General features: G+C 37.7%; 1 protein-coding gene across 6 annotated transcripts in view; it reads right to left on the reverse strand.

The window, feature by feature from the left end:
* Positions 1–19,977, reverse strand: part of mtcl2 (microtubule crosslinking factor 2) — a 95,817-nt gene extending 75,840 nt beyond the window's left edge. For all 6 annotated transcript variants that reach the window (XR_015523211.1, XR_015523209.1, XR_015523208.1 and 3 more), the window contains exons 1-2: positions 18,850–19,977; positions 14,397–14,621 (exon numbers count right to left, since the gene is read on the reverse strand). Coding sequence is in view for 2 of the 6 variants with exons in the window: in XM_087306595.1 (XP_087162721.1) it covers positions 14,397–14,621; positions 18,850–19,731 (1,107 nt within the window). In the remaining 4 variants the exon portion in view is untranslated. The remainder of the gene's footprint in view (positions 1–14,396; positions 14,622–18,849) is intronic.
* Positions 19,978–25,156: the final 5,179 nt, after the last annotated feature.

The following is a 25,156-nucleotide window of genomic DNA, read 5'->3' on the forward strand; positions in this document are numbered from 1 at the left end:
CAAGGTGCAGCTGGGTACCCACAATGCCTCTCTGTACCAACACTACTACGCTCTAATTCATATCAGATCCCCCCTCTCATTCTTTCCATTTCTTCATCAGTCCAACAGCATCTCTGGCTTGTTTTGTCAAGTTTTCCTTTAGATTCTTCTTGTCAGGATTATTAACTTTTAAGCTTGTCTCTCAGGCCAACAAAATCTGACTAAACAGTGACAGTTATAACTTTAAATACTTTTTAGTTATGTTACAGTAGCTCCAGTTTTTTTTTTTTATCTTTTAAATCATTTTACAATTATTATGTTTTTGTTTTTCTCCAATTTGTGCTGTAGTCAGTGTGATAGAGTGGTAAAGGGCTGTTTTGTTGTTATGTTACAGTGATTTAGAGTATAATAAATCACTTTATTTTTAATGTAAACTGTTAAGAGTGAAAATAACTAACTAAATTAATATTATTATTATTATTATTATTTAATTTTTTATTTAATTTTTATTTTTAATTCAATTATTTATTGTTTTCTTCTGGTTCATGACAAAATAATACAAACACATGTTACAAATGATCACTTGTGGCCTACTAAATGTAAAGCCAGAATGATAAAGTGGTTACTAGGACAGAAGTACAATATTATTAGGAAAACCTGGTGAGTAGTTTTAAAATGTGTTACAAGACATTGTCACATAAGACCAATAGTCTTCCCATACTGGGATACATACAGGGACCCCTGCTTTGTCCTTATTATGTATTTGTAAAGGAAAAGAACGTCCTTAAATAACATAGAATGCTCCCATAAAACATGAACTGGGAGCTTTAACCTGTCTCTGGCCACTAACATTAAGCCATGACAAAAAATAAATAAAAGCGTTGCAAAAATAACACGCAACAACAACAAATAAACTTGTTTCAGGTCTCGTCATTATTATTATTAATATACTGTATTACATAAGTCTGCTATTTTGATGGTGTTTTGCAGAGTTACTAAAAATACTTTTAAGTATCTGAAACGTTCATGTATTTTAAAATATGGGTAAAATAATGTTACACGGTCCTTCAGCCTATAACAGAAATATTCATGTTTATTCATTCATTCATTTTCTTGTCGGCTTTGTCCCTTTATTAATCCGGGGTCGCCACAGTAGAATGAACCGCCTATTCATGTTTAAAGGGAATTCATATTTATTAATAAGGAACCGGTCGGCATAGTAGCCTAGTGGTTAGCGCCCCGACATCATCCACACTGATCCTCAACACTGGTGCCCACTCCTGTGCTCCCTGTACACACGACTGTACAGCGAAACACAGCTCCAACGTCATCGTTAAATTTGCTGATGACACAACGGTGGTGGGTCTAATCACAGTATCTGGATAAGCTCCAGATTTATAATCTATATGCACAAATATAACATTGCATAGCTTCCTATTAAAAATATGAAAAAGATAGATTTGTGAGGGGAGTACTTGCATATGCAGTGCACTGTATACACACCATTAAAAAAATATATTATTTGCTGTTTGTTCAAACTACCTATTGAAAATGAGCTGACACAACACAATTCTTGAGGTTTTATTGGGGACAGCCTAATTGTTTTATGTTGAACCACTTAAATTTGTGAAAACTAATAAGTTAAATTAAGTCTTTCATGTTGTCCCAATGCAAATTGATTGTGTGAAACTCTGCATTTTTTAATAGTGTATGTTTTTAAACCATATGTCCAGGGTTTAATAGTAGTTTGGCGTTAGTATTTGTCATACAAAAGCATTAATTATCAGAGCTCCAGAAGTGTCTGTTGGTCCGCATTATTTGCATTCACTCCTCCCTCCATTCAGGCTGAATGACACCCACCTGCTTTTGTCTGACAATGTCACGGCCTGTTGTCGCATTTACATGCAAAGATGGACACCTCAAGACTGACAGGAAAAACAGTTTTGTGTGAGTGTGTGTTCCTGCTATTCATTAAATTGTGGGGACCAAATCTTCCTCAAGTATTTTTAGTAAAAAAAAATGGGGGCATTTATTTGTTCCCATGAGGAAAACGGCTCATAAGTCACACAGAATGAAAATGTAAACCTGCAGTGTTGGGTTTAGGGGTACACTGTAGAATTGCTGGGTTCCACACAATCCGTTTGTGTTGGGACAACATGAAGGATTTAGGTTATCATTAATTTTTTACAAATTTAAGTGGATCGAACACAAAACAATTAAGTTCCCCCCCCAAAAAAAACTCAAGAACTGTGTTGTTAACTCATTTTATAATGAATTTTATAAATAAGACGTGTGAACAAACAGCTAACAACATTTTTTGAGTGTAGGGTTGGGAACAGAAGGCACAGAATACAGTCTGTAAGGTAGAAAAATGTATAGCACGTATGTGTGTGTTTAGATGCCCCTTTTGTCCACCATCTCACCACAGCTTCATGTGAACCACACACTGCCATATTTCCACCATTTGCCCAAACACAGAAATCAATGGATGGTAATGACCCGACCCATCAAAGACTCTTTGTATGTGATCATGACTGCTTGTCTGCAGATCTTAGTCAGCTATGTAAATGGCTGTGTGGAATTTGTTTGTGTTTGACTTTGATTATGTGTGTGTGTCGCTCCTCTCTGATCCTGCTTTTCAGGATTGCTCCTCCTCTCTGCTGTGCAAATGGCCGTTTTAAATGACTTCCCTCCAGATCTATATCTCGTAGCATCTGCGCCACAGAGCTGTAAACTCAACCATACACTTCTTAGAAAAAAGCAAGCTGCCCTTTGGTTAACCTCTAAGCACACATGCAGCTCAGATGAGCATATGAGGACAGTCCAAGGGCACCAAATACTGTGGTGTTAAAAGAAACCCATTAACACTGTTTCACTACATGTTGAAGTTCAAACACATCTGCCAGTCCATTTTCTGCCTCCGCTTATAAATCACTCTCGGGTTAATTTTACAAATCCTAGCTTTGAACCTGACAAGCAAGTAGTAGAGTCAACATAAATGGCATCTGCAGCACAACCTTTTACACCACTAATCCAATGCAGCACAGAATATTTATTGAGAAAAAATGTAGGGCAAAGTAAATGGAGACTTTAAAGGCCCGTTCACACCAAGCACGATAACTAGAAATATAAAAATACAATAAATATATTTGCCTTCACAGTTATGAACTATAACATTGGGTTATTATTTTCATGAGTTTTCACTAGGCATGGGACGATAACCGGTTTCAAGGTTTAGTGCGGTTTGGAAAAGTCAAGGTTTTAAAACCGCAACAAATTTCTGCGATATCGTTCATAAAGTACATGTAAAGGTTTTTTAGTGTGTTATTATGTTTTGAAAACTAATGAATTTAGCAGAAGTCAAACATTTATTTTAATTATTTAGCCTGACATGCTTACTGTTCCAAAATATTAAAATTGTAAACTGAAAATTGTAAAAATAAAATACTGTATACTGTGTTAAATGTGTAAAAAAATTATCGTTTTTACAAAGACATTTAAAAAAAAAATATTTTAAAGCAGTGTCCTATATCCAAGGTTATCATACCATCACAAGCTTATACCAGCCCATGCTTGGTTTTCACTTTAATGTTTTAAGACATTGGAGATTATAAACAGGTAAGTGTGAGGAGCTAAAATAGGGGAAAGATTGGCATAGGACCTCAAGCCTGGTATCTGACTGTAGTGCATGTGTCGACACACTAGGCTATTGGCGCCGACAAAATTTGTTTATATTCAGTTAAGCTTTTTCATTTGAAAATTGTAACTAAAGATGTCCTCTTTCTGCTACTAGGATATCTGAAACATGAATCTTTATTTAACAATGTTTAATGTAATAATACAAATTATCTATAATACAAAAAATCTCTTAATTAAGAGTTTTTGTATTTTGTGATTCACAAGGGTTTATTTCTGTTTATTTACAGTTGTGAATTGCATTATGGGATGTTGATCTGTGCTCTGTCGACTTTTGATGTTGAAAATTCAACTCTACAGTTGAGCAAAGTGACTTTTAGTGACAATTTAGTAGTTTGAAATAATATAATGTATAATATAATAGAATATACCATAATATACAACACCAATCAGGGTTCAACGCTAAGTTTTTTTTTTTTTCTTTTACTGGCCCGATTGGACCAGTGGTTGATATTTTTACTTGTCCTGCCAATATTTTCACTGGCCCCTCCAAAAAAAGTTAATAGCTATTTCTTAGCCACAACTTTTTTTAAATGTTTGTGAATCTAGAATTTAAATATTAAAAAATGTTAATGTATAATGAGCAAAATTCTAAGTGTTATGCAAACAAAACTAGAGGTATGGAAAATGTGCAGGTATTTTTTTGAAAAACAAAAGGGCTGACCCGCCAAACTGTACGAAACATCACTTCATTTTTTAATTTTTAAATTTTTTTTGTTGTTGTGGTGTACCCTCGCAATTTCTGCTTCCAAAAACAAACGTTTTCTTTTAGCATCATCAATTGATGTTGCCGTCTATTCGCTGTACAGGTTGTTATGGAAAAAAATAACGTGCTCACAACATCCAATCAGATAAAAGGAACCAAAAAGCAATACAGTGCTTACAACATCACAGAGAAAGTAGCATTTAAAGGATTAAAAACCCAAACTGTTTCTCGATTCTAAGACTGTATTTGCACGCAATTGATAAATAGTAGGAGGCAAATTAAACTTTAGCGATAAGGCAGCACTGGCCCGATCGGGCCAGTAATGATCCTATCTACTGTCCCAGGCATCACACATGATGGCCCCAGGCCATCGTGCAGTCCTTATCGTTGAGCCCAGCAATACAGACAAAATATCACTTTAAACTAATAAAATGTTAATAAAAGTCTTTTTTTATTTTTTTTATTTTTAAGGTTAAAAGTTTAAGATTAAGATCCCATAATGTAATTCAAAAGCATTAATGAATGGGCAAAAATAAAATCTGCTAATTTATGGATGTTTGTTTTTAATTTATGTCAGTTTTTTTTTTTTATTAGCAGAGAAAAAAGTAAAAAAGTGACTGCAACAATAATATTTCTCTATATCTTCATCATTATGGTTATGCTCTCAACTCTTCTGTTCTACATTCAGAACAGTTTTTACAACTCTATTTTGCTCTTATCATTATCATGCTTGTTGTGAACAGCCTTTTACTCCTCCTGCTTCTCATGTTTTATTCTAAAAAAAAAGAGAGACCCATGTTATCTCAAATGTGCCTCCTCTAAAGCTTCCTCAGCTTAAGATCTAGACTTAGCGTGAAGCTTTGTCTTTCTTGCTGGCCATTTGAGTTGACTTTGACGTGTGAATGTAGCACATGGATGATTATGCATGTGCTCTCCTCACATGGATGATAATGAAGCGAGAGGGCAGCTTTAGGAGACAGTTTGCCTAGAATCCCTGATGTGGTTTGGCTGAGAAGAAGGAAACCAAGATGAAGAGCTGTGCATTACTATGTGTCTCTTTCTTATCTCCAGGATGCTGCTGCTCAGCTGATATGGGAACAGGCGAAGGCCAAACTGACCAAACAATATTTTTCCTCGCTTATCAGCATCTGTCACCATTGCTTCCTCTTTATTATTCTCATTCTGACTAGCGAATCATTTGCTCTTTTATAATCACAGGACAGTCAATTAAGGTCTCCTTGATCCCAAAAAGTACTTCAAGTTTTGCGCATATGCTGGGGTATAAATACAGTGCTGCAGTGATGACGTATTTGGTGTTTGTAGGCCAAAATCTGTCAGCCTGCCCACCTCAATAACAGGATTTTCCATTCCAACAATAAAGTTCATTTTTCCATTATTAATCATATTTAAGTAACTATAATTCATTTTACAAATCACAGAAGTTGCACAACCACAGTAAATGTAGTTTATAAATGAATAAGACCTCTGCAATGTCACCATCAAAAGCTTAAAAAAAACTTGTTTATCTTTCGCAAACGTTATATTCTGAAAGTTTGATTTGGAATAGTTGATTATAAAATAATGAGGCAGTAAAATAGGACTAGTGGACAAAAGGTCTTTGCACACTTTAGTTCGAAATTTTTGTATGCGTTTTTTTTTTCCGTATTTATTTGTGAAGCTCAAGCGGCAACCTCCCGCTCTACCTGGGGAAGCCAATAAGGAAGTAACTAAAAATGCAATTCATCGACTCGCCTTGGGGGGGGCTGGCCCCAGGAAGTCCAGGGGCCTCATGTACAAAGACTTGTGTTAAATTCATACTAAATCATTGCGTACGCAGAAAGCTGTAAATATGCGTACACAGTAAAAAACTTAGATGTATGAAACACTGCGTACACCGAATCCCACGCATATTCTCTTTGTACATCCGAATTAAAGTGAAACTGACCGCAACATGCACGAGCGCAAAACCCCTCCCTGCCTCCTCCCCCATATGAATATGCTAATGACTCTACTTGCAAGACCCAACGAAGAAGCAATGGCAAAAGCAAGCAAAAAGAGAAACTTTGAACAGAATGTGAATTGGAGGTGCTCCTATTGGAGGTAGACCGGAAAAAAGCGGTGTTATTTGCAAGTTTGTTCTTTGGAATTAATAACAAAAGAAAAAAATAAAGTGGGAGAGTTTAGCTGACGCTTTAACGCAGTGGGGTCTCGTTGGACACCTCGTTGGAATGAGCTAATAGTGATAGTTAAGCAGTCATCAAAAAGAGTGGCGTAGCTCATAAAGCGCATGGCAACATGGGTCATTCCTGAACCCAGTTGGAATCCAGAGTCTGACGAACTCATTCTTTTTCTTTCCCCCACTACATATCAGATTTTGCCTACTCTTCATCACGAGGAAGACAAGCAGGAATCATTAATGAGTGTGTGTATTATGTTAAGCGTATTTGAGCATCATATATTATTTGCACATTTATTGAATGGAAATGTTTCTGATTCACGTATGCAAATTCATCTTCAGATGGCGCCTTTGTAGCAATGTGCGTGCAGTCGATCGTTCTGATTATACTGGAATAACCGGCAATTGCTGCAAATTGTGCTTTAATGTTTGGCCGGTTAACTGTATGGTATGGAAACCTTATATACCTGCAAGACATGCAGATGATCCCGTCCCATACAGCTGCTATTCCACGGCTCAAAGATACTTTGATGTGTGCAATTTAGCACAATTGCCTCTAGGAGTCGCCAATGGAAAATAAAAACAGACACACACAAGAAATGCACGTATGGCAGACATGAAGTTGGCGTAGACCAACACACATTCTCGCATTCATTTCATTGTTAGTAAATCCAAACGTGAGCATGAAATCTAGCGTACGCAAAGTTTTTGTGCGTACGCACCGTTGATACATGAGGCCCCAGGTCATTTCTGACTGCAATGGGAAATTGGCAATATTTACAGCTGATAAAAAACATGCATGCTTACAGCCTGGCACAAAAGATGGCTTTGGTGCATATAGCTATGATTAACCTTCATGACAACAATTTTTTTTATAACTAATCTGTTTTGTTTTTATCAAGTTATATTAAGTCTGCATAATTGAGGGCGTGGCCACTTGAATAATAGCTAGGTCTCGCTGCTAGCTGTCTTGCCACCTCAGCTGATTATGACAAATTAGCCGATGAACTCAGCATATACATGGTATTTTTGTTTTAGTTAATGTTTCTTTACACAGTCGGTTGCCTTTTGGGATTATTTCCTACAATTATCAGATGATATGGCATGCTTTGTGCACTTAATTGTGCTTACAAACCATTCACGTGGCCTCCGTTTCTTAGGTGAGTGAAATTATATACTTCTATACCATCTCTATAAATGTATTTATTTTATTTAAGATCATTTATAATGTTCTTTAGAGCTGTAATGCCCTCCAGAATCTGACAGATTGATTAGCTGTAGGCTCTAGAACAGTACTGAAGTGTTGTCATACAGTGTTATGCCTGAATTTCATCAATAGTCTTGCATTTACTAACACAGACTATAATTGAAGTGTTTATTGTAGCCTCATTTGCGCTCTTCAGAAACCTATGGGTGACGTCACGGATACTACGTCCATATATTTTACAGTCTATGGTGAAGATCCAAAGTAGTTTTTAACTTGAACGGTGGCTCTGAACTGTCAAAACACCTCTCAAGACGATTTTTCGGATGTGAAAAGTTAAAAGAATCTAACCTGGTTTTTGACACAACGAAAATTTCAGATTTATTGTGCAATAACCTCAAGGCTGTATCCGGAATCGCAGCCATTTTTAGTGGAGTCAGAAACCATAGTGGACGTTATGATTTGCACTCAATCAATCCCACAATGCACAGCAATAACGAGTCTACAACCACTCTACAGCTAGAAAATGCTCATAATGCATCAGAGTTTGCATGCCAAATGAATTTACGCATCTGACCACAAGATAACATCTAAGGCACAATCACATTGGTGTATAGTTTAAGAATTAAAATATTATTTAAATAAAGTAACGTTTGTATATATGACAGAATTCAAAATCATCATTACTAATAGACGGCTCGCTATGTGTTAAATAACTATCACAGGGTCTGACCAAGACCAAGAGTTCTCTTCCTATCTCTTTAAATTTATCTTAGATGTATTGTGTAAATGAGACAATTGATGGCCTATGCAAAGACTACAGAGATATACAATCCACCTAGCTTATATCATTTTGTCTTAGATAAATCTGATTAAAAAAAACAGACATTTTTACCGTTTTTAGCACAGTAGCACATCATAGCTAATCTGAACAGTCTGAAAGCCTGAGAAATATTGAGATTGCTTACACAAATCACACATGTAATATCTAAGTTGTACGTTTTTGGCGGGTTTTTCAGAACATTTTCTGAAGCAGGACACTTGGATTAACATCTGCCAAAATCATCCATTAGGACTGGGTGTGCAATTCTTCATGACATCCGATTTTAAATATCTGGCAACAAGCAGAAAACTACTCCTCAAACTAGTTCTATACACCCAAAAAATGCCTTTTTCAAACTAGCTCTTTAAAATAGGTTAAAACAACAAAACTTTTTGGAAAAACTTCATTGTTTTTTGTTCAATCCTCTTAAATTTGTAAAAACGATTAAGTTAACTTAATCGATTTGTGTTGTGACATGTAGGGATTGTGTGAAACCCAGAATTTTTCACAGTGTAGTTAAAATGGAAGTGGTTCATTTTTAATCCATTAGGTTATCCGAATTTATTGATCATAAAGAGATCTAAATAATCATTTCTGTTTCCAACAGCTGTAGTCATTCTCTCTGTTTCCCAGCTGTTGTTCGCATGACAAAGACATGAAGGAAGCTACAGTGTTTCTCCCAACCCAATTGACCGCAGCAGCTGATGAGAAGGTGTGGAGCAGATTTGCGTCCTTCCCCTGACAGATCTGGGAGAAGTTGCTCCCATTGGATGAGAAATGAGGCCAGTGCTTCAGAGAGCAGGAAATGGTGCAGGGATCTTACAAACATTGAGATTCTCCATCAACCCCGTTCACCCACCCCCCCTCCTGACCATGACATCATCCCTTCCCCCTCGTCCTAGGAGACCAGAGGGAGATGGGAAGAGCACGGAGAACATGGGAAACTCTTACATGACAGTAAGTCCGAGGGGAAAAAAGTATTTGTCCTGCACAACCTCTAGGTCAGAAAATCACTGACCTCTGAACAGCGATTGTGAGTTTGGAAAGTACCGAACAACAGTTCATAAGAGAGTCATGTGCTGAGCAATAAAAAGTTAAAATACCACACAAATCAAGGGTTTCACTTACTATACAGCACATGATTACATAGCTCTGAAATTATTTGTATTCATTTAATTTTGAATGGCTGTTGCCTTCATCCTCCAGAGATTTCTTAAAATCCAATATCCAGTATTAACACTGTTTTTTGTTTCAGTTAACCTTTATTTATATAGTGCTTTTACAAAGTAGATTGTGTCAAAGCAGCTCAACATAAAAGTTCTAGTAAATTGAAACTGTGTCAGTCCAGTTTTCTGAGTTTAAATTAAGTTTCACAGCTGATTATCCAAACACTGAAGAACAAGGTAGTCTTTTTTTTATTAAATTACTTGTCAGACAAAAGAAATCCTTGAGACTGATCTGCTCTACATTATGGTCTCCAACTCTTTTGGGCATTAAAAAAGAAAAAGAAAAACAACTGTGTTCACCAATGTTTTCTCATTCATAACATTATGGAGCATTTACAGGCAATATGGCGATCAAAGTCCTTTTTACAATTTATCACATGGACTGTTTTGACAATGTTTTGACAATTTTCCTTTTCTGGACTTTAAATGTCTCAGGGCCATCTATATATCTATAGCAGTGGTCTTCAACCACCAGGCAGCCTGGAACTAGTCCCTGGGTCAATTGGTACAGGGCAGAGACACAAGAAATCATGCAAGAAATCGCACTAGAAATCATTAATTATTTCTGTTTTACTTATTATCGGAGTCTGAACGTTCTTTTATTTTGAATAATCTTTTATTTTCAAAAATGACCATTTTTTTTTGCTTACATCTCGGTCACTTGAGCCCCCAAATTTAACCCACAAGCAGCAAAATGACTAAGCAACCGACATCTTCGGAAATTTTCTTTGCTAAAGGGAAAAGAACCATTCAAGGACCTGCGAAGGACCTGCCAAGGAATTGACCCTTTGCTAAGCCACACCCTAAAACCACCACCCACCAATTGTGGCTTGGCAACCCTTTTAAGCTACAAATGTCATGCGTTCATACAATGAAATGAACTAACCCTTTAAGCTACAAACGTCATGCGTTCATACAATGAAATGAACTAACCCGGTAACACTTTACAATAAGGTTCATTAGTTAATGCATTTACTAACATGAACTAATCATGAACAACACTTGTACAGCATTTATTGAACATTCACTAATGCATTATAAACATCCAAGTCCATGCTTGTTAATATTAGTTAATGCACCATGAGTTAACATGAACTAACAATGAACTACTGTATTTTCATTAACTAACATTACCTAACATGAACAAATACAGTGGTAAATGTATTGTTCATTGTTTGTTCATGTTAGTAAATGCATTAATTAATATTAACTAAAGAACCTTATTGTAAAGTGTTACCAATAACCCTTTAAGCTACAAACGTCATCGCGAGTCTGACTGCTTTAAACTCTCTCAAAAAAAGCTTACACAATCACATCTTTTAAAAAGACATGCAAATGATAAATTACACTATTGAGGTCCAATTTGCACAAATCCCATGAGTTCTGATCTGTGGCTTGAACATATTCAAAATGCTTTGTTGTCATGCTAAGCTTAAACTTAAATAAATAATACTCTTTATCCTTAAAAGGATATCTCACCAAAAAATGACGATTCTGTCATCATTTACTCACACCTCACACTTACGTTTTTATGATATTTTGAACACAAATGAAGAAAGCTGAAAACCTGTTACCAACGTATTTGTCTATAAAAGTCAATGATTGCAGTTTTCCAGCTTTCTTCCAAATATCTTCTTTTGTGTTCAACAGAAGAAAAGAAACCCATAAAGCTTTGGCACCACTTGAGGGGGTATACAGTGAGTAAATTTTCTTTTTTGGGCGAATTTTAAAGCACAGTATGTCCGTCTCAGCGGTGGCATTGGAGTACTTCAACCAGCTGAATGCACAAGCGCTTGGAAGATCTGTGTAATTTGACCTGGTTGTACTGGTAGCATAGGGAGACAATCGACCCTGTGTTTGGAGACTCCTGTCAGCAGTTAAAGAATTCAGCAGAGGCCGAGATGTTTTTCGCAGGACCCCCTCCCCCTCCAGTGCTTCTCGCCTCATCGATTGTGTGCTACTGCCTCTGATCCTTACCAGCTGTGTTGAGTGGTAAAACTTTAGCATGTCACCGTGTTACTTGTTAAAACGCCGGAATAGTCAGTCTCGGTAGCACAAAGAGCCACAGCATTTGCTTGGCAAGGGCAACCACACTCCCTTCTTTTCCTCCCTCTGTTACAGTATACAAATCAGCCATGTAAAAGAGGAATACAGACAGCGAGGCAATGACATCATGGCTCTTTCTCTTCTCACTGACAGGCCACAGAAAGGAAGTATTGTGTCCTTGGCCATGTGTTGTGCATGACATGCAGGCTAAAGTATGATCTTGCAGGCGACCGCAGACATCATGGGATGTTTTATGAAATTCGCTTGCTGGATTCAGACAGTGCCTCTCGAAAAAGAAGCACACTTCAACGTTGAGTTCTTATAACTGCATTTTAAAGGTGTTATTTGTAAATGTTTAGTACACCGTTATATGCAATTCCATATACTGTAAAAATGGGTTCCACACATATCACTCCTGTTGTCCCAATACAAATCAATTATGTTAATGTAACAAATTTAAGTGGATTGAACACATACCTGCTAGCACCCCTATTTTTCCCAGGAGTTTCCTGGTGTTTCAGACCTATCTACCGCCACCTTTTTTGTTTTGTTTCTTCTCTCGGAAAACTCCCGTAATTGCAACCCCCACCGCCATTTACAGCTTTTTTGTACAGTATGTAAAACCCCTGGGTCACCAACTTTGGTATAGTATAGTTCCATGGTACAGTTACTAACACCACAGTACAATTACTAACCTGGTTCACAACAGTGTTATTCCAACACCTACCCCAGTCTTCTAGATTTTCAAGGACAAATGTTTGCAGCCCTGCTGAAAAATCCAGCTTAAACCAGCCTAGGCTGGTTGGCTGGTTTTAGCTGGTTGACCAGCCTTGTTTTAGAGGGGTTTTGGCCATTTCCAGGCTGGTTTCCAGCCATTTGTAGCCTGGTCTTAGCTGGTCAGGCTGGAAAATGACCAGCCAAGACCAGCTAAAACCAGCTTGACCAGCCTGGTTTAAGCTGGATATAGCTGATTTTGGCTGGACTCCCAGCTTGGCTAGGCTGGTTAAGCTGGTTTTAGCTGGTCATCTCCCAGCCTGACCAGCTAAGACCAGGCTGGAAATGGCTGGAAACCAGCCTGGAAATGGCCAAAACCCATCTAAAACAGCCTGGTCGACCAGATAAAACCAGCCAACCAGCCTATGCTGTTTTAAGCTGGATTTTTCAGCAGGGCTATGATTGAACATAAAAAATTAGGTCTCCTCCAAAAAAATCTCCAGAATTGTGTTGTTTAAACTCATTTAAAATAAGTAGCTTGAACAAGCAGCTAAGATACGTCTTTTGTAGTGCATTTACTCATTTTGTCTTTTAGTTATGGGTTTATATAGATATCTGTTGACATTTTTGCTATTTCTGCACAGAATTAAAAAAAATATATAAAAAAATGTAAATAAATAAAAAAATAATATCTGTGGATTGATGCAGAATGATGTTGAGTATATTAACTGAAAATGCATGATGCTAAATACTAAGTTTTTAATTTTTATATAAGGTTTACAATGCATATCTAATTAGAACAACTTGTTTTAAAAAATATTGCACATTATTATATAATAATATTGCATATTATTCAGTTATATGAACTGGGAAGTGTTTATAATAAACTAAAATATGTTTCATTTGCATTTTTTCAAAACTATATATATATATATATATATATATATATATATATATATATATATATATATATATATATATATATATATATATATATATATAAATATATTGATTTTAAATTTACTGGTTGTCAACACACCAAAGAGCTTCTTTAAAGTAAGAGTCTACACTACCTGACAAAACAGTCGTTCTCTTGGATCGTTCTCTAAGATTCTCTTGGAAATCAGTCAAGTTTGGTGAAGAAAAAATCATGGATTGGGGTCACAATCAGTATGGCAACATCAACAGCCAGAGGTATGAAGACATTTGAGCTGCCCGTTACATTACAAACCACAGGAGAGGGCAGATTCTTCAGCAGGATAGAGCTCCTTCTCATACTTCTCATAAGTGACAAGACCTAAGTCCTTACTGTCCTAATAGTTAAAAATCAAGGCATGATCTTTTATTTAGGTAAAATGAGCGTAATCTAGAGCACTTTGCCTTTCATATTAGCCACTTCTGATACCAAATGATCAACTGGGAGTCAAGTTATTTTGCTGTTCCTAAAACTTTTGTCAGGTAGTGTATTAAAACAAAAATATAAGAACTAATAAGACCTACAATTTACTACTTTTTTACAAGTTTACTTAAGAAAGAGTCATGAATGTGAACTCTTCAAGTGCCATTAAGCTGCATTGCGTTTTATCTCATAAATACTGTATTATGTTTAAGTAGTTTTATAATATACTTTAAAGATCTGAAATGCACTGCAAGTACACATTCAGCGCATTTCTTTTTCACAAGGGGTCGTTTCAGTTTAAAGTCTGAGGCAAGCTCTTGCTATCAATTATCTAGAAGAATATGTGGGGTGGGTTTTATCTGTTATAAATAATGCAAGTGTGTCTTAGCCTCAGCTGAAGTGCTCAGTTACACAGTATCGCTCTAACCTTGACGTCTTGCTCCAGTGTGCGGATGAGCTCTCCATCCACCTGTCCCGTCTGGGCCACGCGGATGCTGCGTCTCTCTGCTTTCTTGAGGCGATACTGCAGGATGCGGCATGTCTTGTTGGCCTGATCCAGCTGTTGTCTGAGCTCCTGAAGCTGATAAACATCCTCCTCCAAGTACATGTCCCTCATCTCCAGCATCTCTGAGCGAAGTTCCTCCATTTCGTCCTGATACACACACAAATAGTGCAGTGTGAGTTAAATATTGTGATGTAAATATGGGTTCACACTGGAGTCTCTTCAAAAGTGCTTAAGATGCTACTGATCGAGGGTAGTGTGAAAACACATTTTAAGGAATATTTCACACAAAAAACTAAATGTTCTGACTATTTTCACCCAGGCTAACCAAGATATTTAGGCTAAGGCTTTCTTTCTTCAGCCAAATAGAAGAACATTTCTGGACTTTTCTTCAATGTAGGAACAATGTAAGTCAATTCTGATGGCCCCAAAACACATTTTTTCATATGCAGATGACACAGTAGTATGTACTCACACAAAAACCAAAGAACAAGCTGCTAACAAACTTACTGCTGCACTCAAGAAAGTTTCAGACTAGTTATATTGTTCATGTCTTACCCTCAACGTAAGTAAAACTGTGGGAATGTTTTTTCAATTAAGAAAAAGGAGGAGCGTTGCTCAGATATCTTAGTTAATGGAGAAGTTCTAAATATAGTTGATCATGTTAAATGTTTAGGTAAAACTTTTGACTCTAATTTAAATTAAAAAAAAAAAAACAGATTAAAAAGGATTCTGACCGGGGCCAGTGTGAGAGATGCTCGGGACAGTAGACAGAATCGTTACTGGCCCAATCGGGTCACTAAATTTCAATTTGCCTGCTACTATTTGTCGATTGCGTCTTAGAATCGAGAAACAATTTGTGCTTTTAAGTCTTTGAATGCTACCTTTTCTGTGAAGTCTTAAACACCATATTCATTCATTTTCTTGTCGGCTTAGTCCCTTTATTAGTCCGGGGTCGCCACAGCGGAATGAACCGTCAACTTATCCAGCAAGTTTTTACGCAGCGGATGCCCTTCCAGCTGCAATCCATCTCTGGGAAACATCCACACACACATTCATACACATACTCATACACTACGGATAATTTAGGCTACCCAATTCACCAGTACCGCATGTCTTTGGACTGTGGGGGAAACCGGAGCACCCGGAGGAAACCCACGCGAAGGCAGGGAGAACATGCAAACTCCACCACATCAAATTATGAAGCTAAAGAAAACATCTGTTTACATGGGTACAACACGACGAAAAAAATGAAGTGATGTTTTGCATAGTTTCCCTTCACTTTTAAGTCAGTAACCGTTTGCAATAAAATGCCTGCACATTTTCCATACTGCCATATTTTACTGCTTAATATTTTAATATTTCTAAAAATTTTAAATTCAAGATTCACAGACTTTATTTTTGACACATTATTTAAAATATGTGACTAAGAAATAGCAATTCACTTTTTTTTTTTTTGGTCTGGCCAGTGAAAACTTTGGCGGGGCAAGTGAAAATCTGAACCACTGGTCCAATCGGGCCAGTAGAAATAATACTTAACGTTGAACCCTGACTTGTACTCAAGGCCTGTCTGTAGTCAGCCTGTTGACAGGGGTGGTTCTTTTTTCTCAAAATGTGGACCTTTTTGCAGTTCATTTTCTATTTACTTGTCAGGTTTAAATACTGCATTTTAATGACATTTTAAGCACTATTTTTTGCTGGATTAGTTTGTCAGATGGTCATTATAACCATATGTTTTGGTGTACCAAAAAATTCTAAAGATTTAGAATAAATGAACATAAAAAAAAATACATATTAGATCATATATCATTAGAATCTGTTAAAGTTTTAAATTAAAAACTAGCCTATTACAATTTATTAGGCAGATAAAAAACTGGCCATCAAAATAGGATAAATGAGCTCATGTATGGGACAAATTCTGGACCTTTGTCATTGAGAGGTGGGTCTTTTTAACCAACCGATTAAAAAAATGTGACCTTGGACAAAAATCATAAGAATATTTGGTCCCACTTTATATTAAGTGTCCTTAACTACTGTGTACTTACATAAAAAAAATAAATACAATGTACTTACTGTGATTATAATGTATTTGAGAACACTTGTGGTGCTTTTGAGTTGGGATAGAGGTTGGGTTATGAACAGGTTTGGTGGCATGGGTAGGTTTAAGGGAGGGTTAAGGTGTAAGGGATGGTCAACAGTGTATTTACAAATGTAATTACAAAAGTTAACTACAGATGTAATTACATGCATGTATTTAATCAAGCATAAGTACACAGTAAATACATGTATTTACATAATAAGTACTTAATATAAAGTGGGACCGAATATTTAGTGAATATCATGGTCCATGAAGATATTTTGGAAATGTCCAACTGTAAATATATCAAAATCTCATTTTGATAAATCATGTGCATTGCCAAGAGCTTAAATTGAAAACTTTAAAGGTGATTTTATCAGTATTTATACTTTTTTGAAGATTCTAGATATTCAAATAGGTGTTATTCATTCATTTTCCTTTGGTTTAGCCCCTTTATTCATCAGGGGTCACCACAGCGGAATGAACCGCCAACTTATCCAGCATTTGTTTTCCACAGCAGATGCCCTTCCAGCTGCAGTATGGGAAAACATTCAGTTCATCTATGTCTGATGTCTATGTACCGTGGGGAAAACCGGAGCACCCGGAGGAAGCCCACACAACGCCAAGAACATGCTAAGTCCACACAGATATGCAAACTGACCTAGCCAGGACTCAAACCAGCGACCTTCTTGCTGTGAGGTGACAGCACAAACCACTGAGCCACTGTGTTGCCCCTTCAAATAGGTGGATCTCTGCTAAATATTGTCCTGTTCTAAAAAACCAAACATCAATAGAAAGCTTATTTATTCAGCTTTCTGGATAATGTATAAATCTCAGTTCCCTAAAGTTGACCCATGTGTTATGTTTGGGTTATGTTGTCCATAATCACTATTAAAATGTATGACAGTAATAAGTATGATATATAAACAAGTTCACATGATCCCAGCCAACAACAAAATGACACAAATACTACAATACCGTACAGTATGTTCACTGTACATCTTGTTTTAGGATTCACTGTTCCGTTTGTATGTAAACTCGGGACGCTGAACCATCATCTGCATGAGAATCATTACGCTGCATTATTTTCCTCGAGACCATTTTACTACACAGTTTACATAATAGCGCCATGTTTGGAAAACACATAGCTGCAAAACCAAATAAACTATTTATACCTCAAACGTGTAAGAAATGCAGGCTGATAGATAGGGAGGGCCACCGCGTGCTGTCACACATTTCCAGTGAATATAGGTCAACTACTGCAGCGCGCGTCACGTGCTCGAGCGCGCGGATAAACAATGGAGTGAAAAGTGGGCGCGGGCGCTGTGCACTGCTGCAGCATCTGTGCACACAGCTGCATTACTCCAGCTACACCAGTGCAAGTGCAGCTTACACTGGGAATTTTAACGCTTTAATATTTGGGATGACAGATGAATAGATTTGGTTTCGTCATGGTCTTGTGATAGTTTACGAAAACAGAAATTACAAAAGAATCACTGTTTATGTATTACATATGACTCATAGTAATTCCGGAGAAAAGACAAGCCCGTGAAATAGTAAATAAAGATCTTATGCCTTGCAGCAGGATGAGTGAATACAGTATTTCAGTTTTAATGAGAAACACTGGCATGTCAAAAACACATATGTAGTAGATTATGATATCAGGCAGTGTTGCACTAGTTACTCAAAGGATTCAAACATTTCTCATTAGTTTCCACCAGAATAATCTGTATTATCTTAACTGGTGTGGCTACTAATTCTTCAAAACAATATTTTTATAAGACAAATCAGCTATTCATCATTTGACCAAATTTCTAATACATCTGGTTTTTCTTCTGACCTTGATTTGATTCAGTAATTTGGTTTTAGGTGGTCTAAAAGTGTAACTGTACCTCTTTATTTGATTAAAACACTGATATAACGTTTTCACTTTGAGTATATTTTAAGTTTATACTTATTTATAACCATAATCACTAAAAACAAAAGATTTTGAAAGCATTTTACTCTAATAATGCATTCCAGAATTACCTACTGTGTGCTTAAAGCTAAATGTGGAGTTAGATTAAAGATTAGCAAAACTCGAAGGTTTAGCAAATTTCCTTGTTAGATTAAGTTTGGTTTAGTGACATGTTTAGGAGGTTTTTGATGCTGGGAAAGGATGTTTGGACCAGTGTTTTGCTTCTTGGTTGTTCAAAGCACCAACACATAGCTGGGTTTCCAATGAACTTTTGGTGGAAAACTTACTCCCATTCAAAATGTGCTTTGATTGTATACCATAAGAGAATATAGCCATGATATTACCTTTAAATAATCATTCTCCGACCTGAGTTCCTCAATCTCCCTGACTAATTCCTCATGCATGCCGTCCATCAGCTCCTCGGTCAGGTCTGAAAAGGCCAGTGATGTGCTGGCGGGCATCCTGCTGTCCATCGAGGTGAGGGAGCGCTCCTCCCCGGGGGACACGCTCCCCTCTGCGGTCTCCATCCCCAGCGAGAGTCGCTCTTTCTCTGCGCTGGTCTTGGTGTGACCACTTTTGTCCAGTAATCCATGTTCCGCTGCCGCTTTGTCGCCGTCGATCCCCCCGCGGCTGCTTGTCTCCGTGTCGCTACTAAGCGCGTCTGTGGAGACTTTATTCTCCTCGGAGGCGCAGTCGGAGAGCTCGGAACTGCTGTCGGTGGGTGAGAGTTTCCCCGGTGCGCATCCGGAGTCCTTGCTTAAATCATCCGATCCGATGCTGGCATCTGAAACTTTTCTCCGGCCGCTTTTATTAGACTTTACGCTGCTCTTCTGAGCACCGGTCGCTGACAGCGCGGGTTTGCCAGTTGGTTTATTCTTTTCTGTTTTTGCGTCTTTCCCGGTAACGGGGCTGCGTCTGGACACGCGGCCACCTAAATAAATGGCCCCCGGTTTAACGCTTAGTGTCGGCGTGCCGATACCGCCGCGGATTTTAGTGAGTGACCAGCCGGCCACATCTTTGGGTCGTGCAGGAGACGGTGCCCGGTGTATTTTCTTTTTCTCGGTAACTTGTAGCGGCGGCGCAGGCGGCGGCTGTTGTGTCGGTTGGTGCTGCGGCTGCGGCTGTTCTAGCTCGCCGGTGCTGCTCTCCATTTTCTGCTTTTGCCTCTTCTCCTTCGACGAGACAAAATGCGTCGGGGAACCGGTGTCAACCTTTGTCTTGGTCATTCATTCCGTTTACAAGACACAAATGAAGCCGAAATGTACCTCCTTCTCCCCCCAAAAACTGAAGTTGAGCTGGTTAGCGCTTTACACCAGGTCAGCCGACATCCAAATCATGGGAAATCCTAAAGGCAATGCAATTGCTTGGATTAAGATGTTTCTGTTTTCTCCAGTGCTCCTCGTCTGCAAGATATGTCCCCGTTTCTCGTGCAGAGTTGCTGCTGCTCGTCTGCTGAGTGCTGCTGGAGTGTTAGTTGGGTTTCTTTTTCCCCGCCCAAAATAGCGGCTCTGACCGTGACGAATGATCGGCGGAGAGCCTCGCGCGCAGCGCACTACTGCCACCAAGACACGGCGCACAATCTCTTCATCCTAAAAACAAAGATTGGGAATCGACTACCGGTTCAAATCCTGATCCATAATAAAATTTACAAAATGTTGGGGGGTTCCCAGAGCGTTTTTCTTTAGGGCGCATAGCCTATACGCAGTGAACGTCAGGTTTTAGGTGATTTCAGGTTGTTTCATTAAAAATCCTGTAACATTCTGGGAAGGTTACTTTTTGTTTCCCAAAAAATAAGAACCGCTCGACAACGTTCCTATAGCATTTTTAATTGGTTTCCAAAAAACAACCAAATGGGAACCATTCGGAAACCATATGGGAATTAAACTTTATTAATTTATCGTTTTTACTGCCTATAAAAGATTTAACAGCCCATTTAACACACATTGACCTACTGCCAGTGCTCCCACTGTATTGAGTAAGTTACTGCAATAACAACTTTCTTAACTGATTTCTGATGAATTGCACTATTTTGAAACTTTTGACCCTGGGCCACAAATGGTAGGGTATATATTTGTGGGGAATAGTCAAAAGGCTACATTGTAGGAGTCAAACTGTAGATTTATTTTATTTCATGGTAAAAAAAAAAACTTTTAATAATAATATAAAAAAATTAAAAATCATCTTCCATGAAGATGTCATGTAAAAAAATTAAATAAACTGTAATTATATATCAAAACAGTTTTTTCTCTCTCTCAAATAAGTGGCCTAATGTGCATTGAGCTTAATTTGGACAACTTTAAAACTTATATTCTCAATATTTAGATTGCAGATTTACAAACAGTTATGTAATAAACCATACATTAATGGAAAGCTTATTTAACTTTCTGGTTCTATTTTAAAATCTCAGTTTCAGTAAATCTGGTCTTTATGGTCAAGCAAGGGCGTAGAATTGGCATGAACGAAGGGGTGTTTCCACCAATTACTGAAATGTCCCTATCAATAATTTAATTGACTTCAAAGACAAATAATGCTCCATCAACCCTTAACCAACACAAGTTTGCTACGGGTTCACCATAATACTAATAATAACCAAGGCTGCGCAATTAATCAAAATTCGGTTTAGATTCTGGCCTCTGTGATTGTGAGAAACAATAATTGGGATAAAACAGTTCAATTGCGTCTCACACCTCTCTAAATTTCTCTACATTCATCAAAGCCGGACTGCAGTAAAATCATGTGAGTTGACTGTTGCATGTGATTGTTATTTGTATTATTAAGTATTTACTTTATATTAATAAATACTTTATTTGTGTTTTTAAATGTGCAAAACATAATTTGTGCTGTTCAATGAAGTTATAGGGATGTATGTCCCCACCAATGTCGAGAGCAAATCTATGCCCTTGTGGTGCAGGGTCACAAATTAAATACTGCAGAAAAAACTGCCACCACTTACTCTATATTTCAAAAAGAATATCTAGCTCCCTCTATGTGTTTTTATTATACACTATTACTTAAACATCCTGGAAGTTTTGTTTAGATGTCTTCACAAAATCACTAAATATTCCTGATGTAAGAACATTGTTTGAAAAGCAACATTTATGTCATTGGATTTTCAGCTCTAAATCGTGCAGCTCCAGAGATACTGCCCTAATGATAACAGTCTCCACTTGTTATCTCTTTATGTGTGCTGTACTCAGCCTGGTTGTCTGCACCTCTGGAATGGGAGGCTGGATGATGCAGCAGGAATTTGAGCACTGCTCACATGTGCCATAATTAACCTGTAATGATTGCTTTATTCAGAGGCTGACTGTCCTCTTGGCCAAACACTAGAGCCTCATTAAAGGGTCTCTGCTGGGACCCTCTCACCAGTGGTGCTCCTTGAACTTCACTCAAATACATTAATGGCTTTACCCACGAGAACGCCCTGCTGGAGACTGGACAGAGGAGCTGCCTGATATTTGTGCTAACTGAGGCATTTTCATTGCCATATGAAAGAGGGGGATTTGTCCCAATCCTCCAGAGTCTGTGAAACTGAGAGCAATCAATGAGAGGCTTCGCTTAGTCTGTTATTGATTTATAAAGACTACAAGACTTCAAACCATCATCTGATGATGCATTCCTGCAGTGTTTTCTTACATGTAATTCATTAATTGTCCTTAGTTGCCACAGTGGAATGAGCGGCCAACTATTACTGGCAAATATTTTATGCAGCGATACCCTTACAGCCACAACCAAGCACTGGGAAACACCCATACACTCTCGTATTCACACACGCACTCATACAACATGGCCAGTTTTGTTTACCCAATTCACCTATAGCCAGGGTGTGAATCACAGAGGGGTTTGAGGTGGATTGACCCTCCTAATTAACACTAGACCCCCTCCCCTAAAGGATGTCAAAACAAGAGGCATGAGGGTCAGCACTCTAATAGTGAGAAATAGTTTCCTCTGAGCTGTATCTTAAATAACAGAAATAGTTATTATAATAAAATACATGCAATACATTTGATCACCCCTATAAAGGTTCATACTTCAACCGTATGTAACTTATTTTATCTAAATTTTAGTATGGAGAGCTCTGCTTTGATGTGATTTTCCCTTTGGGATTAATGAAGTCAACCAAACAAACAAACAATTTATACACTGTAAAAAAAATTCTGTTTGCCCTAATTTTTTTAAGCTGAATCAAATTAACTTTATGAGTCCATAGAACTTATATTAGGTTAAACTGGTTTAAAACGTATCAAATGAAGTTAGAACATGATTAACTTAGTTAAGCAGGTTACAATGAACTAAAAACATACGCTGTCGACTAATTGATTTTAGAATTATTTTTCAGTGTACTCATTATCCTCTTCCACAGACTTGCTTGAGTTTCTTTCTTCTGTTGAATACAAAGATAATTTTAAAGAATGTAATAAAAACCAGCAGCCATTGACTTCCATGGTGTATTTTGAAAATTTCAATGGCTTACAGTTTTCAACATTCTTCAAAATATCTTCTTTTGTGTTCAACAGAAAAAAAAGAAACTCACAAAGGTTTGAAACCACTTGAGGGGAAAAAATGGTGGGTAATTTTAAAATTTTGGGTGAACTATACAAAAATCAGTTTCCCAGTGTTGGGTTGCCGCTGGAAGGGCATCTGCTGCATAAAACATATGCTGGAAAAGTTGGCGGTACCAAATTGATACCAAAATCATTTAGAGAACTTAGTAAAGGGGCGCAGTAGGTAGTGCTGTCGCCTCGCAGCAAGAAGGTCGCTGGTTCGAACCTTGGCTCAGTTGGTGTTTCTGTGTGGAGTTTGCATGTTCTCCCTGCCTTTGCGTGGGTTTCCTCCGGGTGCTCCGGTTTCCCCCACAGTCCAAAGACATGCGGTACAGGTGAATTGGATAGGCTAAATTGTCCGTAGTGTATGAGTATGTGTGTGTGTGTGGATGTTTCCCAGAGATGGGTTGCGGCTGGAAGGGCATCCGCTGCTTAAAAACTTGCTGAATAAGTTGGCGGTTCATTCCGCTGTGGCGACCCCGGATTAATTAAGGGACTAAGCAGACAAGAAAATGAATGAATGAATGAATAAACTTAGTAATGTATTAAAATCTACGAGAGGGGTCTGGATGCAGACTTGGTGCAGTGCAATCGGAGCTGCATCCAATGCTTTTTGATACGCTCACCTAACCCCACCCCTAACCCTACCTGTCACAGTGACGTCACTCACTCCATTGTGTGCATTGTGTCTGACATTGCATCGCTGAGTGATGCAATCTCAGCTTGCATCATAAAGGCTGCTTCCAGACACTATTGAAATCTACAGACACAATAAGATAAAGTGTGCCAAAAGAAACAGTAATGGATGTTTGGATGTATTCATTACATTAGGCAAAAAAAACACTTCATAAATAGCAAAAATGCATGACTTTTTATGCATTTTTGCTATTTTTTAAAGTGTTTTTTTTCTGCAAATGTCAGAAAACACAGAAAATCTGTTTTTTTTTTTTTGCCTTGCATTGCCATTTTGTTTTAATGCAAGACACCACAAATCAAAATATCATAAAAGTGCTGATGCAAAACATATTTATAGAGACTTTTTGAATGGAAAATACTTTCTGTAAGACAGCAATTATCTGTGCAATGTTGAGGCGTTTAGGGATTCTCTTACTGTCAGCAGCCTTGCCACAGTAGACAGAGGTATCCAAAACCCACAGGGGGACACGGGGAGAAAAATATCCCCAGTGCTGCTTGATATCACATATTCTGTTTCATAATGGGCTTTCAGTAATTAATATAAGGCAGTGTTTTAGTTTGCTGTCCTATATTTGACCTATAAATACCTGGCATAATGATACCAACAGGACGTCTGCTGCTTTTGCTCCATGTCTGAGAGATTAAAAAATGTTGGGACCCGCAGTCCTCGGGTCTCCATGTAATGGCTGTGGTGGCGACAATAGCAAAAGTGGGTTCATAAATTCTTATTCGGTTGTGTCTGATGAGTAATACATCTTGTGGATTATACATTCTAGTTTTAAGAAACATTTTAAGTAAAAAACAGCATTATTTACATCAGAAAACACTGGGTATTATTAATAATGGATATTGTCTATAAGATGCACTGTAACCTACTGGCATTTTTGGTTGCAAGACTGTACAGAAGCCAACTCCAGTAACTGTAAAGACAAACACAGCACATATTGACATGGTCATCGTTATTGATTTAAAAGAATCTACCAGAACTGTGAATTTATTATTTATAAAATATGCTAACTTACAAATATTTCTGATTACAACAGCCAAGCAGTTTGTCTTTAATTGTTCTCTGTCCATTTGTCCACCAAAGAAAAGGCTCTTTATATAAATAAGCATTAACTTGTCTCTTGTTCCTTAAAGGTTCAAGAAATCCTTGAGTATTTTTTTGGAGATTTTAACAGATTTGTGTGTGTTGAGCATCAGTTAAGACAATGTTACCACCTGACAGCTTTATTTGTAAAACTGGATCATTTAAGCTTTTGTCAGCTAATTTCATCTTCCGGGTTTAAAATGATTTTTGGGGCGGGATCAAACTCGGCGACATAGCACAAAACTGCAATTGCAAAGATGACGCGTCGGTTTCTCATTACTGTTCATAGCAGAGTTTTTCTAATCCTATGAGAAGAGCGGG

Source organism: Danio rerio, chromosome 23 (assembly GCF_052040795.2).
Source record: "Danio rerio strain M-AB ecotype USA chromosome 23, GRCz13ab, whole genome shotgun sequence".
Lineage (NCBI taxonomy): Eukaryota > Metazoa > Chordata > Actinopteri > Cypriniformes > Danionidae > Danio > Danio rerio.